Source organism: Megalobrama amblycephala, linkage group LG14, assembly GCF_018812025.1.
Source record: "Megalobrama amblycephala isolate DHTTF-2021 linkage group LG14, ASM1881202v1, whole genome shotgun sequence".
Taxonomy (NCBI): domain Eukaryota; kingdom Metazoa; phylum Chordata; class Actinopteri; order Cypriniformes; family Xenocyprididae; genus Megalobrama; species Megalobrama amblycephala.
In genome coordinates this window covers 46,082,519-46,098,712 of record NC_063057.1, presented here as the reverse complement: position 1 = coordinate 46,098,712, position 16,194 = coordinate 46,082,519, and the positions used below count along the sequence as shown (strand labels likewise).

General features: G+C 45.4%; 2 protein-coding genes across 4 annotated transcripts; one reads left to right on the top strand and one right to left on the bottom strand.

The window, feature by feature from the left end:
• Window positions 1-262: 262 nt before the first annotated feature.
• LOC125245816 lies at window positions 263-15,899 on the top strand. Of its 3 annotated transcripts, XM_048156596.1 has the most exons (11): window positions 265-427; window positions 514-593; window positions 964-1,041; window positions 1,141-1,346; window positions 1,460-1,559; window positions 1,660-1,822; window positions 1,925-2,022; window positions 2,248-2,398; window positions 2,669-2,795; window positions 3,494-3,579; window positions 15,159-15,899. In XM_048156596.1, exons 1-11 carry the CDS (start codon window positions 278-280, stop codon window positions 15,168-15,170), a joined length of 1,251 nt encoding a protein of 416 aa, XP_048012553.1. In that variant the 5' UTR covers window positions 265-277; the 3' UTR covers window positions 15,171-15,899. The 3 variants fall into 3 exon arrangements, with proteins under 3 accessions (XP_048012551.1, XP_048012553.1, XP_048012552.1); XM_048156594.1 differs by lacking the exon at window positions 15,159-15,899 and having other exon boundaries at window positions 263-427; window positions 3,494-4,149; XM_048156595.1 differs by lacking the exon at window positions 15,159-15,899 and having other exon boundaries at window positions 2,251-2,398; window positions 3,494-4,149.
• Window positions 4,181-6,081, bottom strand: LOC125245907. The gene is made up of 2 exons (XM_048156735.1): window positions 5,698-6,081; window positions 4,181-5,326 (listed from the first exon to the last, which is right to left on the bottom strand). Exons 1-2 carry the CDS (start codon window positions 5,725-5,727, stop codon window positions 4,610-4,612), a joined length of 747 nt encoding a protein of 248 aa, XP_048012692.1. The 5' UTR covers window positions 5,728-6,081; the 3' UTR covers window positions 4,181-4,609.
• Window positions 15,900-16,194: the final 295 nt, after the last annotated feature.

Genomic DNA, 16,194 nt, shown 5'->3' with positions numbered 1-16,194 from the left:
ATATTTTGTAATTAATGGTAAAATATCATCACATTGTTTTTGTCTTTGGTAACACTATTTCCTAACACATAAAATCTCAATATATCTGTGTAAGTGAATACTAAAATATACTCCTAATGATGCTAAATTTGAATTTGACTTTAGGAAGCAAGAATTAAACCCTGTACCGTAATAAGATAATAGCATCATGAAGTGCTTTATGTTTCTCAGATGTTTTTAAGACAATTGAGATCATACTCTGCTTGCAAAAAAGGTCCGGAAATTTTTATCGTAACGTATGTATGTCGTAGCATTGATTATTTCTCCTATGCATTTATGGATACAGCTGTTTGTTACTTTACAGGACTGGCAAAGTGAGGTCCAGGTTCTTTCTGTCACAAACTCACCACTTGTGCGCCCTAACAAAGAGCCCAGAGATTGTGGCCAGGTAATGATTTTGAGCTGATATCTTGAAAAATATGTGAAATTGCAGAGAGACCTGGTGCAATTGATTTGAATATATGTTGTCTACAGGATAGAAAGGAATGCCCTATATGTTGTGGCTGCTTTCCATCAGATGAAATTGTTCTGCATGCAAGCCTGTGTGGTGAAAGGTTTGCCATTCTATCATGTTATTATATACATTTTATTTCACAACATATTGTCTGTGTTAAAGCTGTGTATCCTTGTAATGTAATATAATAGAATAATCTACAATGTACTATATCAGTATTTTGGGATTAATTTAAATATAATTTGCATCTTTGTTTTGTCTTATCCTTCATAATGCACAAGAAACCCTGTGATAGCACTAGAGTGTAATGACAAGGTCACTCAATGGGCATCTAGGTTTACAGATATGTCCAAAATAACATCAGTAGAATGCCTTTTTACCATTGTTTTTCAGGTGTGCTGAAACATAAACATTGATATATTTTACTGGCAAATTGAAAGTTTTAATGTGTTTTTGTTGACCCTTTTCAGTCTACAGGACACTTTGAACTACAGTACAGACAGCTGTGTGCTACGCGAGGGAAGCTTATCTATGGCCGACATGTCTAGGTGTTTTTTTTTTTTTTTTCCCTCCATATCAGTTATTTATTTACTTAAGATGTCATTAAATTCAAAGTTAAGTGATTTTTTTGGGCTGCTTTTTAATAGTGACGATGATGTACTCCAGTGGCTTGCAAGCCAAGTAGATGCAAGCAAAGATTTTAAGATCTGCATCACCCGGGACAACCTTTTCCAAAGAGGCCTAATTCAGTGGCAGAGACAGAAGAAGGGCTCACCTGTCAACAAACTCAATGTGACTTTCATTGGCGAAGCTGGAATCGACACTGGAGCATTAAGCAAAGAATTTTTGACTGGTAATGTATATTTAGCACAATCTCTGGCACCAAACACTACTGAAATCAGGTTCATAGGTGCAGTATTTTTTATTTACTGAACTGTGTTTTCTGTCATTAATTATTGTATTTAGAAATGATGCATGGCATTGAGAGGCGACTGTTTGAGGGCAGTAGCAAGAAGGGAAAGAGTCCTGTCTACTCGATTTGTGACCTAGAAAATGGTTTCTACAGGTTTGCATTGTTTTATAGTTGTCCTACATTATGCAGTTTATGCAAGTACAAGTAAAAAGTTGCAATTACAATGTCTGCACTGTTTGTTGATGACATGCAGAACTGCAGGAGAAGTGTTTTCTGTCAGCCTAGCTCAGGGTGGCCCAGCACCATGCTTCTTCAGAAATTGGTGTTACCAGTTTCTTACAACAGGGGACTTTGATGCTCTGCAACTGACCAAAGATGATGTGGATGATCTTGAATATGCTTTACTCATAGAAAGGGTGAGTACATCTGCCATGAACAGCCGTGCAAAAGCATTAAAAGCTTTTCTTAATGTACAGTATTTCATTGCTATACTGTTAATGCGTTTGTTGTAATTTTAGGTGGAGGCAGCAACTGATCTGACACAGTTCACAGATGAAATCGTGAGTTGTGGTTACACCGGTTTGCTTAAGTTGGACCAAAAGGACAGTATCATAAGGTCCGTACTTATTTTCCAGAGAAACAATTTTTATATAATTAATTTTGATGCACACAGCATCAGTAGCCACTTTAACAGCATAGTATTATTACTGTTTTTAGAAATGCAGCATTTGAACTTAAAATAAAAATTTGTACAGCCTTAGTCTTAATTTAGTTGTGTGGAAAATAGCATATTTCCCTTTTATTTATGAGTCTTCCACAAAACTTTGTTCCCTGTTCTCAGTAGAGCCATTGTTCTGCATGCTACAATGCGTCTGACTCCCATGCTTCAGCAAATTAGAAATGGGATGAAGGTCTACAACCTTCTGGATGTGATTGGGAAGCATCAAACTCTCTGCTCAAACCTGTTTGTCCCCAAAAAGGATGATGACAGAGTAAGGATGCTGGACATTAAATCATCCTGATTTGCTTTACTGCTATATACTTGATGATAATCTTAGAAACCCTACAGGATGTAGTAGCAGAGCTGTAACTTTATTATTGATACTATTATTTTTTGGTGACTTTCTGTTATTGTTTTACTTAACCTTTTTTGTTTTGGAAGAATACAAAGTCATATGTAAAGTGGACAGTGGTCTTTCTCTGTGTTCCTATCTGTGTAGTCAACCCTCCTCCTTTTTTTCCCTTTTGCCCCACCACCCCAGCCGGATGCTGACTACATAATGAGTATCATAGTCCCTGAGCTGAGTGAGAAGGGAAGTCCAAGGCAAGCAAGAGAAAATGCCATCATCAACTTCCTCCAGGACTTTCTACAAGACCTGGAAATCACAGGTTTGACTTAAACTGTCTTTATCACATGTTGGAGTATACAAATTTGCCATGCAAACAGCTGTTACCTAAAATGAGTAGAGCAGAATGTGATTCCATGTACATGACCTATATTTGGTTCTGTCTTTGATTAGGGAGCTGAATATTAGCACTCCACCAAAAAGGACCATCAATATATTTCCTTTTAGAAACATTAATGTTGTGGTTAGTGGCGGGTGGCAATGCTTATGGCAAAATGGTCCAGGTTTTGAACTTCACTAGAGACTTTCTAGACTTTGCCCTCCACAGCCCAAAGACATAAGTCATAGATCAAAATACATGTTTCTTAAGAAAAAAAAAAATTCCACCATAAATTCCCAGAATACAGGAATATTGTTTAAACTTAATGTTTCCCCTCCAATGTTGAATGGAAACATATGCCTGTAGTGACAACATAGTATACTACAAATGTAATCAAAAGATTTCATACTGTATATCTGGTATTCTTTTGGATAACATTATTCTAGGACTATTCCTATCACTGTTTTTTTTTTTTATCTTTCAGTTATTTCAGTGTATATTAAATAGAAATTAATGCAGCAAGGTTAGTTGAAACAGGCCTTTGGGATAAATCGTGTAGATTGGTAAATAGGGTTGGCTTCTTGCAGTGTTGGATTTTTACACCATTGTACTCAACTACTCTGATTTGTTTTATCATGCAGGTCAGAATGAAGACCAGCAAATGTGTGAGCCTCTGACCCAAGAGGAGCTGCTAAGTCAAGAAGAGCACTGGAGTCAACAAACACACGTGAGCCTTTCTGTCCCGACAGTGATGCAGTGGTTAACTGGACAAAGGCACAAGCCCCTTCTTCCATCAGAGAGGGCAGATTTTAAAATAAATCTAAGATTTGAACACCACTATAATGAAAAAATGCCAGGTCACAACATTTGTTTCCCACTTGTAAGTGCCTGCACAAATACAATAACTGTTCCTGTTGAACATATGAAAACATACAAGGAGTTCAGAGATATAATGACAGTAGCAATCAGAATGGGTAGAGACTTCGGGCGAGTGTAGAGGTCATGTTTTTTGACCACTGATGTTTACTTCCCCAAATCAGGCAGTATTGTGAATATTTTTGGCATTTTTAATGGCATTTTTGTTAAATTTGTTCAGTGAGCTATTTATTATTAAAAATAAAAAAGACAGCACAAGTCAAACCATAAAAATAGCTCAATGTTAGTGTTTGGTTCTCCCATTGCATTGTTTTTTTTTTTAAGTTGGGACCACTGCTAAACATTTATTTGAAAAAGGTCATTTAAGAACTCTGTATTTGCATTTTGTTTACAGAGCACTGACAAATGTACATGTAATATAAACCTTGAAATGTGATGCTGTTCCTCAGTTCATCGTTACTTGTACTATTGAAAAGTTGAAATTGTTCAGTCTTCCACATACACAGTTTCAACACGTGTATGGCAAATTCATGACATTCAAGTGGAATCAACGTTGTGGGGGTTTACGTTTACTAAATCGTCAGCAAAAATTAACTTGGTTGATGTCAAAACAATAAATGGACATAATGCCTATGGCCATACCCATTCACATGTTGGAATTTTATAAAATGGTGGCACAAACTAACTCTATGTGCAGCTTAATTAATAAACTGTATTAAAAAGGGTTTTTTTGTTGAAATACAGCTCCAGCAATCTACAGCCTATCTTGTAATAGCATACAAAATCTACCCGCATCCTTCAAACATGAATAGAACTTATTTGTAAAAGCTCAATTAAGAACTATTTCAACAAACATTTATGAATATAAATATATGAACATATTATAACAATATTCTTGTGAAACATAACACACACACCTGATAAGTTTGTGGTTTGTGGTTTGTGTCCACATGGACCAGTGAGTGGGGACCCTTGACAGAATATGTTCTTCTAGCAACACAGCCTAAACGTGTTATTCTCTCCAAGATCCCTGCAGAATCCACCCTGTGCATGGATGCTGAAACCTGGTCCCATCTGACACGGTGTCCCATCGCTTGCAGTTCACCCTTCATCATTCTATAGCCTATATGCGGCATCTTCAATTTAACTGAGCGCACAAGATTGTCCAGCTCCTCATCTGTGAGATTGCTGTATGATCCCGTAACTGATAGTCCATACTCACGCATCCGCCGATACACTGTCCTTTTGCAGACACCCAGGAGCTTAGCTACACAGGGGATGGGCAACTGCATGTCGATTAGGTTTTGAAGACATTCTTTAGAAATTACAAGTTTTGGCTGTCCCCTATCACCACCCAGAACCTCTGCATAGGTAGCAGCTGGATAACTCTCCTCTTGTAAACGAAGAAGTCTTAATAAGTCAGATAAAGCACGAACAACACCTTGAGGCAGTTCTACTACATTGGCAAAAGAGCGAACAAGTCCCACTTCATGACTTAAAACAAAGCGTAAATAATCCAAATCCACAGGCTGACGTCGCAGAACTTCCTGAAGCCTTCTCAGCATTCTCTCCATGAACTGCCTCACAATCAAAGGTTCCTGTAATTAACATAAAAAAAAACACTCTAATGTGATGACACATGTATCAGTGCTCAAGTTGCCATGACAAGCTACTCTACCTTAGATCTGCCATACAGCTATAGAAATGTTGAATTGGCGCACATTTCATTAAATATTAATTACATTTAAATCAAATAATTTAATGTTAAAAACCACTCTTTCCAGAAATGAGCAAATGCAAAACTTAAATTTTAATTTCACATTGTTATAGAGAGCTAAGCAGAACTCAGTGCAATTCATGAGATAACAAAAGATGTATTAAAATAAACTTGTCATTTCCTTGGATCGTCAGAGCAAAAAGCCATATATATAAAACCTAATAGGCAAACATATTTTGATTATTAACTTACAGTCCTCTGTTGGGGTCGCGAATCTGCCATCTCTCTCAACTTCAGCAACACCTCCCTTGACCTGAAGCAATATTCCGGGTTTGTGCTTGTTGTTGATTCTAGTGCTCATGTGACGGCACTGGATTCTGCTGTGCTGGGGTGTGATGCTGCTGAATGTTTTGCGTTAGCACGTTTATGAGGCCTTGTGCAGCAGCAATAACACTGGTCTCTAACTCCTAAAGAAAAAGAAAGGAGACATCACAGGGCTGGAGACTTAACGCTAACTACCATTAAATACAGATAGAAGCACATTCGCGGCCCTAGGAGTTACTGTGTAACGTTACCTGCGTTTAAGCCGAACTAGCGGCTCAAAGAGAGGCTCTCCGGTGTGTGTGTGTGTGTGCGTGCGTGCGGTTGGGGATGTCAGTAGTGTAACTTTACACAGCCGAAGCCCTGCTGTTTATCATGTCAATGTTAACGTCACAGGCTATGTTACTGTTAGCCACTGTTGTGATGTACTCATACTTAGCGGCAACAAGTATATACCGACAGACACCTAACGTTAATTTATTTTTTTGCCAAACCGTACTTTTAGCCTTGTTCGGTGCATATGGTGCATATTCCGGTAAACTGGACATTTTTGTCACGCCACCATGCCAGAGGCTTCAGAGCTGACGACGGGTTCCAGTAAAGTGACGTAGGCCTACTTCTTCAGTATACCTATATGCAAATTATATGCAAACTACGCTCTACTTACCCCTCCCCTCAGACCCCTCCCCTCTCCACACCAAAACAGTGACAGAAAGTTGAAACTGAAAATCAGTGACATTGAAAAAAAACTGACATTGTAAAAAAAATCTGTCACTGAAAGAGTGACATGAAGAAAAAATCTGAAGATTGTCATTGAAAAATACAAATAAATCCCAATACAATAAAAGAATAAGATTGTAAGATTTTAATTATTTTATTTTTTCAGTGCCAATACTAATGTTCCCTTTCGATACTTCACTCGTACTGCGTATGGGGAAAGGTCTCCTTTTTACCCGTTACTGAAGCCTTTTTCAATAACGCAGTGTAACTGCATCGTCATTGGTTCACTCATAGACAAGTTGTTGAACCAATGACGGCGCGGCATAGCTGCGCGACCTATGGCGACAGAGCGCGCGAATATTCCCGCAGAAATGGGCGGGGTTTAGGGCTATATAAGCGGGCGTTTCGCCATAGGATTTCAGTTCTCTCTCCTTCAGCGACGACTTCACATCGCTCCTCGCTGATCTCCGGCTGAAGCCTTCACCGCCTGGAAGAAGCTCGCCTGGAAAGAAGCTCTCGCCGCCGTCGAAGAGGCTCCCGCAGCGGACTGCTGAGCTCGCCGAGGAAGAAGCACCAGCGCCCTCGTCGACTGCCGCCTCGAGCGCCGTCTCGAGCCGCCCGCTTCCCGCTTCCGGCCGCCTGCCAGCCCGTCTCCTGCCGCCATCCGGCGCGCCTAAAAGAGCGATTTTCCCGCGGTTTATTGCCGCTCTAAAAGAGCTTCCAACAGCGGTTTTCACCGCTCTAGCGGCCCTCGCCGCTCTAAAAGAGCCCCTCAAATGCCGTTTTCGCCGTTTGTTACAAATGCCGCGCCACTCGTGTGGCACATGCAGAGCCCCTCTGCATGACGACGACGGACACGGTGAGTGCGTCGGCTGCCTGGGCAGACCCCATGCAGAGGCCGCGCTCACCGGGACCTCGTGTTCTCACTGTGAGAACATGAGTCTCGCCTCTCTGCGCTCGCGGATCGCCTTCTTCAGTGAAGGCGATCTCGCCGCTCGCGCCCTCCCATCTTCTTCCTCCCGCGAGCCGGCTAGGAAGAGACAGCGGGGCAGAGCGGCCCAGCGCACGGAGTTGGGTGACGTCACGCCGGCTTGTTCTCCCGCACTGAGCTGCGTCCCTCGGCAGATGCGAGCGACCTCATCTCTTTTGGCGGTTCTGAGGACGAGCCGCTTGATGACTTCATGTCTCTCGCGGCCTCTGAAACCGAAGGTTGGGCCGGTGATTCTGACCCCACCCGCCTTCCCTCACCGGAGCCCATTGACTGCAAGCCGGGTATGGATGCCGAGCTCTTCCGCATCCTCTCGAAAGCAGTAGAGGTTTTGGACCTCGAATGGGCTCTGCCAGAGGAGCCATCACGGAGCAGGCTCGATGAGTGGTTCCTGCCGGGTTCCCGCCAGGCCCCTCGTCAACGCGCTGCACCGTTTTTCCCAGAAGTTCACAACGAGCTGACGAAGTCGTGGCGCGCCCCGTATTCTGCCCGCCTATGCACTACGCATTATTCAGCTCTCACCTCTGTGGATGGCTCTGAAGAGAAGGGTTACGAGCATCTACCGCCCTGGACGAAGTGGTGGCGGCTCACCTCTGTCCCCCCACGGCTGTGGGTTGGAAAACTAAGAGGGCCCTTCCATCCAAGCCCTGCAGGACCACTTCTGCCCTGGCTGGCAGAGCATATACGTCCGCAGGCCATGCTGCCTCAGCGCTGCACACCATGGCTATTCTCCAGGTGTTTCAAGTGAAGCTCCTCCGTTCTCTGGATGAGTCCGGCGTTGATGCACCTGCCTTCCGTGACCTCCGCAGCGCCACTGACTTAGCCCTGCGTGCCACAAAGGCCACAGCACAGGCCATTGGACGATCCATGGCCAGCCTGGTCGTGCTTGAGCGCCATTTGTGGCTCAACCTGACCGAGATTAAGGAGATGGACAAGACGGCCTTTTTGGATGCCCCGGTCTCTCCTTCTGGTCTCTTCGGGCCAGCAGTAGAGGGCTTTACGGAGTGTTTTACTGCAGCACAAAAGTCGTCTCAGGCTATGCGACATTTCCTGCCTAAACGCTCTAGCTCCACGTCTGCTTCCAGCCACCCCAAGTCTGCGCCGGCTCAGCAGAACAAACCTGCCCCCTCTACCTCTCAGGCAGCACCACCCAAGGAACAGCGCCATCGTAAGCGCTCCTCCTTCCCGAGACAACGTCAGGGACCCCGGCCTAAGATTACACTGGACCCGACGCCTCCTAAGCCCTCCTGATGTTTCAGGAAGGAAGAGGATGGGGCAAAGTCTCGCCACGGCCGGACCACCCCAAAAGCTCTTTCGTTCAGCTCCAGGCGTGGGAGATATGTTCAGTGTTGTGCTAACTGGGCCCAGTGCTGCGTCCATGCAAAACGCCATTCTTATGGCGAACACTATGAATATTCTACCTTCTCTAAGAAAGAGCGAAGTTCCTCTTCCACTCTCTCCGGTGCACAGGCCCCCGATTGGCGGCCCGTCACCCGATACCATTCAGCCCCTTGTCACGCGGGCCGAGGCCTGGCGGGCCATCCCCGGAGTGTCAAGCTGGGTTCTGGGAACCATAAGTCGAGGCTACTCGCTTCAGTTCGCCCGAAGGCCCCCACGCTTCAGCGGGGTGCTTCAGACTTCAGTCAACACGGACGACGTTCATGTCCTCCGAGCCGAAGTCACGTCTCTTCTGAGGAAAGGAGCTATAGAAATAGTCTCCCCTCAGAGAGCAATTCGGGGTTCTACAGCCGTTATTTTCTAGTTCCCAAAAAAGATGGCGGTTTCAGACCCATCTTATTGCGTGCCACAAAGGCCACAGCACAGGCCATTGGACGATCCATGGCCAGCCTGGTCGTGCTTGAGCGCCATTTGTGGCTCAACCTGACCGAGATTAAGGAGATGGACAAGACGGCCTTTTTGGATGCCCCGGTCTCTCCTTCTGGTCTCTTCGGGCCAGCAGTAGAGGGCTTTACGGAGTGTTTTACTGCAGCACAAAAGTCGTCTCAGGCTATGCGACATTTCCTGCCTAAACGCTCTAGCTCCACGTCTGCTTCCAGCCACCCCAAGTCTGCGCCGGCTCAGCAGAACAAACCTGCCCCCTCTACCTCTCAGGCAGCACCACCCAAGGAACAGCGCCATCGTAAGCGCTCCTCCTTCCCGAGACAACGTCAGGGACCCCGGCCTAAGATTACGCTGGACCCGACGCCTCCTAAGCCCTCCTGATGTTTCAGGAAGGAAGAGGATGGGGCAAAGTCTCGCCACGGCCGGACCACCCCAAAAGCTCTTTCGTTCCACCCCCCCCGCCTTGTTCAGCTCCGGGCGTGGGAGATATGTTCAGTGTTGTGCTAACTGGGCCCAGTGCTGCGTCCATGCAAAACGCCATTCTTATGGCGAACACTATGAATATTCTACCTTCTCTAAGAAAGAGCGAAAGTTCCTCTTCCACTCTCTCCGGTGCACAGGCCCCCGATTGGCGGCCCGTCACCCGATACCATTCAGCCCCTTGTCACGCGGGCCGAGGCCTGGCGGGCCATCCCCGGAGTGTCAAGCTGGGTTCTGGGAACCATAAGTCGAGGCTACTCGCTTCAGTTCGCCCGAAGGCCCCCACGCTTCAGCGGGGTGCTTCAGACTTCAGTCAACACGGACGACGTTCATGTCCTCCGAGCCGAAGTCACGTCTCTTCTGAGGAAAGGAGCTATAGAAATAGTCTCCCCCTCAGAGAGCAATTCGGGGTTCTACAGCCGTTATTTTCTAGTTCCCAAAAAAGATGGCGGTTTCAGACCCATCTTAGATCTCAGGCTCTTGAACCTCTCCCTTATGAGACGGAAGTTCAAGATGCTAACGCTGAAGCAGATCCTCGGCAGGTTTGCCCCGGGGATTGGTTCTGCTCGCTGGACCTGAAAGATGCATACTTTCACATCCAGATAGCCCCCCATCCACAGGCGATTCTTGAGATTCGCATTCGAGGGTGTGGCTTACCAGTATACGGTCCTTCCATTCGGACTGTCCCTAGCTCCTCGCTCTTTTACCAAGTGCATGAACACGGCGCTTTCCCCACTGAGACAGATGGGAATCCGGGTTCTCAATTACCTCGACGACTGGCTCATCCTAGCCCAGTCACGAGCCGAGCTGGAGCATCACAGATCCGTGTTACTCGGCCACTTGGAGTGCCTGGGTCTCAGGGTCAACTTTGCCAAGAGCTCACTGCTCCCCAGCCAGCGTATAACGTTCCTGGGTGCAGTTTTCGACTCAGTCCGTATGACGGCTGTAGTCTCTCCAGAGCGCGCTCTGGCCATTCAGCAGCTCGCGGCATCGGTCAGGAACAGAGCCTATTTCCCTCTGAAGTTTTTCCAGAGGATGCTAGGGCTGATGGCTTCCGCCTCCCCGGTTCTGCAGCTCGGCCTTCTTCGGATGCGGCCTCTGCAGTACTGGTTGAAGTTCCGGGTCCCTCCTCACGCCTGGCGGCACGGCCGCCTGCGTCTCAGGGTCAATCAGGCCTATTTGGCAGCTCTGAAACCCTGGATGAACCCTGTATGGTTCAGCCAAGGGGTACCCCTACAGGCGGTGTCCAGAAGGACGGTGCTCTCAACGGATGCGTCCAACACAGGTTGGGGCGCTCTTTGCGAGGGCAGACCGGCCTTCGGCTCGTGGTCTCACGAGGAATGCCATCTGCACATCAACTGCCTCGAGATGTTGGCAGTGATTCGAGCCCTTCATGCGTTCCAGGCACACCTGACAGGGCGCCACGTCTTAGTCCAGTCGGACAGCATGGCAGTGGTGTCATACATAAATCACCAGGGCGGTCTTTCGTCCAGCCGCTTATGCGCTCTGGCGAAGCGTCTTCTGGAATGGGCATCACCGAGGTTTCAGTCGCTCAGGGCGACTCGCATACCCGGGAGAACAAACTTGGGAGCAGACATGCTATCTCGGAGCAATGTCCCCTCAGACGAGTGGATGCTCCACCCCTAGATGGTTCTCATGATCTGGGAGTTCTTCGGAAAGGCAGAGGTAGACCTCTTTGCTTCAGAAGGCAACTCTCACTGCCCAATTTATTTCTCGAAGGAGGAAGATGCGCTGGCCCATGTCTGGCCCAGCACCCTCCTTTACGCTTTTCCCCCGATCGCTCTGATCCCACAGGTCATCAGACGAATCAGGGAAGACAAGCACAGAGTCCTCCTGGTGGCCCCGCTCTGGACGAGCCAAGTTTGGTCCTCAGAGCTGTTCAGGCTTTCCACAAAAGCTCCGTGGCCGATCCCCCTGAGACGGGACCTCCTCTCTCAGGCGAACAGGACGATTTGGCATCCCCAGCCAGAACTCTGGGCTCTGCACCTCTGGTCCCTCGACGGGAGCCTGCTAACCTCCCTGGGGACGTGCTGAATACCATTTCTCAGGCGAGAGCTCCGTCCACGAGATGCCTCTACGCCCAGAAATGGTCGGTCTTTGTTGACTGGTGTTCTACACGCAACATAGACCCAGTGGAGTGTGACGTATCTCCGATACTGTCTTTTCTCCAGGAGCGTTTGAATCTGGGTCGCACCCCTTCAACGCTCAAAGTTTACGTAGCAGCCATTGCAACGTTTCACGCTCCTATTGCTGGCCAGTCAGTGGGACAAAACAACCTCGTGGTGCGTTTCTTGAGAGGTTCTAGGCGATTAAATCCTCCTCGTCCTCTCACTGTTCCCACCTGGGACCTCTCTTTGGTCCTCAGAGCTCTTAAAGGGCCTCCCTTTGAGCCACTGCGTTCAGCTGACCTCAGGCCCCTGACGCTCAAAACCGCTCTGCTGCTTGCACTAGCATCGGTTAAGCGAGTTGGTGACTTGCAGGACCCTCTCCGTGAGCCCTGCATGCCTTGAGTTCGGGCCCAACGACTCCAAAGTCGTTTTGAAACCTAGGCATGGCTACGTTCCTAAGGTGCTCTCGACTCCATTCAGAGCACAGGTTATTTCCCTCTCAGCGCTTCCTCCCTCGACGGACGAGTGAGAGCTGGAACTACTCTGCCCTGTCAGGGCATTAAGGACCTACGTTGATCGATCACAGCCTTTTCGGCAATCTGATCAGCTCTTTATCTGCTTTGGTGGCCGCACCAAGGGGTCTTCGGTCTCAAAGCAACGTCTTTCGCCTTGGATAGTCGACACTATTGCTCTTTGTTACTCCTCTATGGGCCTCGACTGCCCCATAGGAGTTAGAGCTCACTCTACTAGAAGAATGGCTTCCTCTTGGGCCTGGTCTAGTGGAGTTTCGATTAAAGACATCTGTGAGGCGGCCGGCTGGTCCTCGCCGTCCACTTTTGTCAGATTTTATCATTTGGACGTCCCGACCTTAGAAGCTCGGGTCCTCTCGGTATGATCCAGCGGCCTCTATCGAGCTCCGCTTCATGCCATTCTGGGAGTTAACTCCCTTTTTGTAGTGTAACGAGGGTTCGACGGCTCCGGCCTTCTCACTTGTCCTCTGGTTCCCTCACGGTGCCCAAGACAAGTCCAGTCGTTCCCTGCCGTGGCACAGGCGCGGTTGAATTCGTTCCCCATACGCAGTATGAGTGAAGTATCGAAAGGGAACGTACTTGGTTACTAACGTAACCTCGGTTCCCTGAGATACGGAACGAGTACTGTGTTACATGCCGTGCCACGAGGCTGCGGCTTCAGTGTCGTCGCTTCAGTCGAATGACCTGAAATCCTATGGCGAAACGCCCGCTTATATAGCCCTAAACCCCGCCCATTTCGGCGGGAATATTCGCGCGCTCTGTCGCCATAGGTCGCGCAGCTATGCCGCGCCGTCATTGGTTCAACAACTTGTCTATGAGTGAACCAATGACGATGCAGTTACACTGCGTTATTGAAAAAGGCTTCAGTAACGGGGAAAAAGGAGACCTTTCCCCATACGCAGTACGAAGTGAAGTATCTCAGGGAACCGAGGTTACGTTAGTAACCGAGTACGTTTTCAATGCAAATGTTTCAATGCCAATGTTTCCTTTTTCAGTTCTGCTTTTGTTTTCAATGACAATTTTAATTTGTGATGCCAAATTTTAAAGTCACCATTCTGGCTCCATAGATTTAGCCTGGTAATACCAGACTCTGCTACTTCACTTTGCTTCGTAGACAGAGTCTGGAATGGCATAATAGAGAAGTGTTTTCTCTCTCGCTAGGGGACGCTTGTCTGAAGTTTAAAATCATTGGTTACCCGTAAGCCAATCAGATACGTTTAGTTATGACGTATGTTATCCGCCTGTACAGCCGCATCGAAGCACAGACATCATGCATCGAACTCAAATCTATGATTGAACTTCCACTGTAAACCTGTTGTAAACACATGATGATGTGAGCGAAATACCGGAGTGAACATGGCTGTAAACGACTTTTGCAGATTATGCGAAGTTAATGCATCCCGAAGTTTGCATCCCGTGTCTCGTTTCCCATTTCCGCGGTCGTTTCGGTTTTCGATTTCTCTAACCTACAATGTAAAACTCAGCGCTTAGCATCTACGTCACGGCTCTCAGCCCGCCCTCTGTTCGTTGATTGGCCCGGCTGTTTCCAGACCGGTGGCAAACACAAAGCTATGACGCTGTATCAGACTACAGAAGCGAAATGAAATTGAGCGGAAGTAGGAAGTCTGACGTAGTCAGGCTACCATAGATTTGCTATTAAAATTAAAACATGGAAGAAATATTGTGTGATTTATTTCTTTAAAAAATAAAGTTGTATTAATGTTTTCAACAGTAGTAGCAGTATCACATACATTCTACTAAATAATAGTAATATTTCTAGCACAATGCCTTTATGTAAAAATTAACTTTTATTTTGATGGGATGCTGTGAATACCTTTAAACTGACACTGGTTTTACTCAAATGAAACGGTAAAATGCTTGTGAAGTGACTCAGAACAGTTCTGGTGATGTTGTTTATGTATTTATGTCCCCATTGAAACAGATGCTGAAATTACTGCAAGCGTCACGCGCTTCAGTCCATGTAGTAAACAAAACCACAAGTCTCTGTCATTCATTCATTCACACAGAGACGCGCAGAACATGCAGGATTCATATTTCAACCAACTTTTGCGGCTTAACATTATACTGGTCCATATGGAGATTTGATTAATTTATGCTAACTTTGACAAATTCCGTGACTGTCCATATTAAAACGTAAGTTTCATTTTCATGACTGGATTTTGAGATTCTGTCCGCGTTTTCTGCTTCTCGGAATTCATAGCGCTGTCTGCGTCAAGAACTGGGTTGACCGGGTCCTCTGTACCACCGGTACTTAAAGAAACCTGCTACCGTGACATTTTCATTTTTTTAGTACCGAGTTGGTACCGAAGTACTGGGTCTTTTGACAACACTATTACATAGCTAACCAGACAATGGTATGTGTAAGTGTGTGTGTGTGTGTGTGTGTGTGTGTCGGGACTCACCGGGATGTCGGTCTTGTGTATGCTATGGATGTGAAAACGCAGAAAATCTAACTTGATCCAATATTTTTTTATGATGGACACAAGTTTTGGAGGCATTGTCTAAACGTGATTGATACAGAGTGAGGTCGTATTTATTTTTTAATGTGCAAAAATATCAGACTATGGTGTGCAGTTACCTTAAGGGTTAAGGGTACAAATACTTGACCAGAATCATGTCAAGTAACAACTGACTAATCCAAATGTTTTTTTTTTTAATCTTCTTTCTTGTTTTGTTTTGCAGATGCTGTCATGAAACACCATGAAAAGGCAACTGCTGGACACCTGGGACAGGCCATCAATTCCAAGTTGGAGGAACTGAGGTTCCAACTGAAGAAAAAGGAAACCTGATCGAGTTTAGAGTTGTCTAATAGAGAGGGTGAAGGAAGAACATCCAAACCCTGCCCCTGCTCCCTTCAAGATTTTATGGATTTATATAATGGTGTTTTTTCATAGTAAAGGCAGTGGCAAAATTAACATGACAATACTTTTTGTTCTACAAATTAAACAACACACGCACTCCAAAAAACAACAATTTTGATACAGTTTGCATTTGCAAGAAAAAAAAATCAAAGTATTGTCATGTTAATTTTGCCACTGCCTTTATTTTATGAAAAAACACCATTATATAAATTCATAAAAAATCTTGAAGGAATCAGGGGCAGGGTTTGGATGTTCTTCCTTCACCCTCTCTATAAGACATCTCTAAAACATTTTTTTTTTTTTTTACCGACTTTTTCATTAATAATAATAAAAAAAAAAATTATCTTCAAGAATTACTTTTCAGGTTTTAGCATCATCCTTTAGTATTAATAATAGCAATTTCAGTAAAGTTGCTGGTTTGATTTGTTTTAATTGTGCAGTTTATGTGCACTCTGTTCTTTTGTCAATAAAATTCTTGTTTTTCTATAGTAGGTGTTATGTCATCTGAATGTACTGCTCATTTTTGCAAGTGAATTTATACTGTCAGCTTTTAAGTTGCATTGTCTGGGGATTTTTACATTTTACATTTTTCAGTCTCCAATTTCTGTTCATTATTTGAATGTTTAAATTCATATATATATATATATATATATACATATACACACACACATGTACTGAAATGTAATGTATTAACAAATATAAGAAATTAATACAGACATATATTGCAAATGAATATATTTACATAGTCTGATATCTAAATGTATTTACATATATGGCAAATAAATATATGTAAATATTTCCAATAAAAATATATTAACATATGTTTAACATACAGTACAGTCCAAAAGTTTGGAACC

Excerpts from the sequence above, each read along its gene's own strand:
- LOC125245907 (XM_048156735.1), bottom strand. The coding sequence starts at position 5,727 with ATGGCAGATTCGCGACCCCAACAGAGGACT. Across the intron at positions 5,327-5,697 it reads CGCGACCCCAACAGAGGACT|GAACCTTTGATTGTGAGGCA; the intron begins GTAAGTTAATAA and ends TGTTAATTACAG.
- LOC125245816 (XM_048156594.1), top strand. The coding sequence starts at position 278 with ATGTATGTCGTAGCATTGATTATTTCTCCTATGCATTTATGGATACAG. Across the intron at positions 1,347-1,459 it reads AAGCAAAGAATTTTTGACTG|AAATGATGCATGGCATTGAG; the intron begins GTAATGTATATT and ends TATTGTATTTAG. Across the intron at positions 2,023-2,247 it reads CAAAAGGACAGTATCATAAG|TAGAGCCATTGTTCTGCATG; the intron begins GTCCGTACTTAT and ends CCCTGTTCTCAG.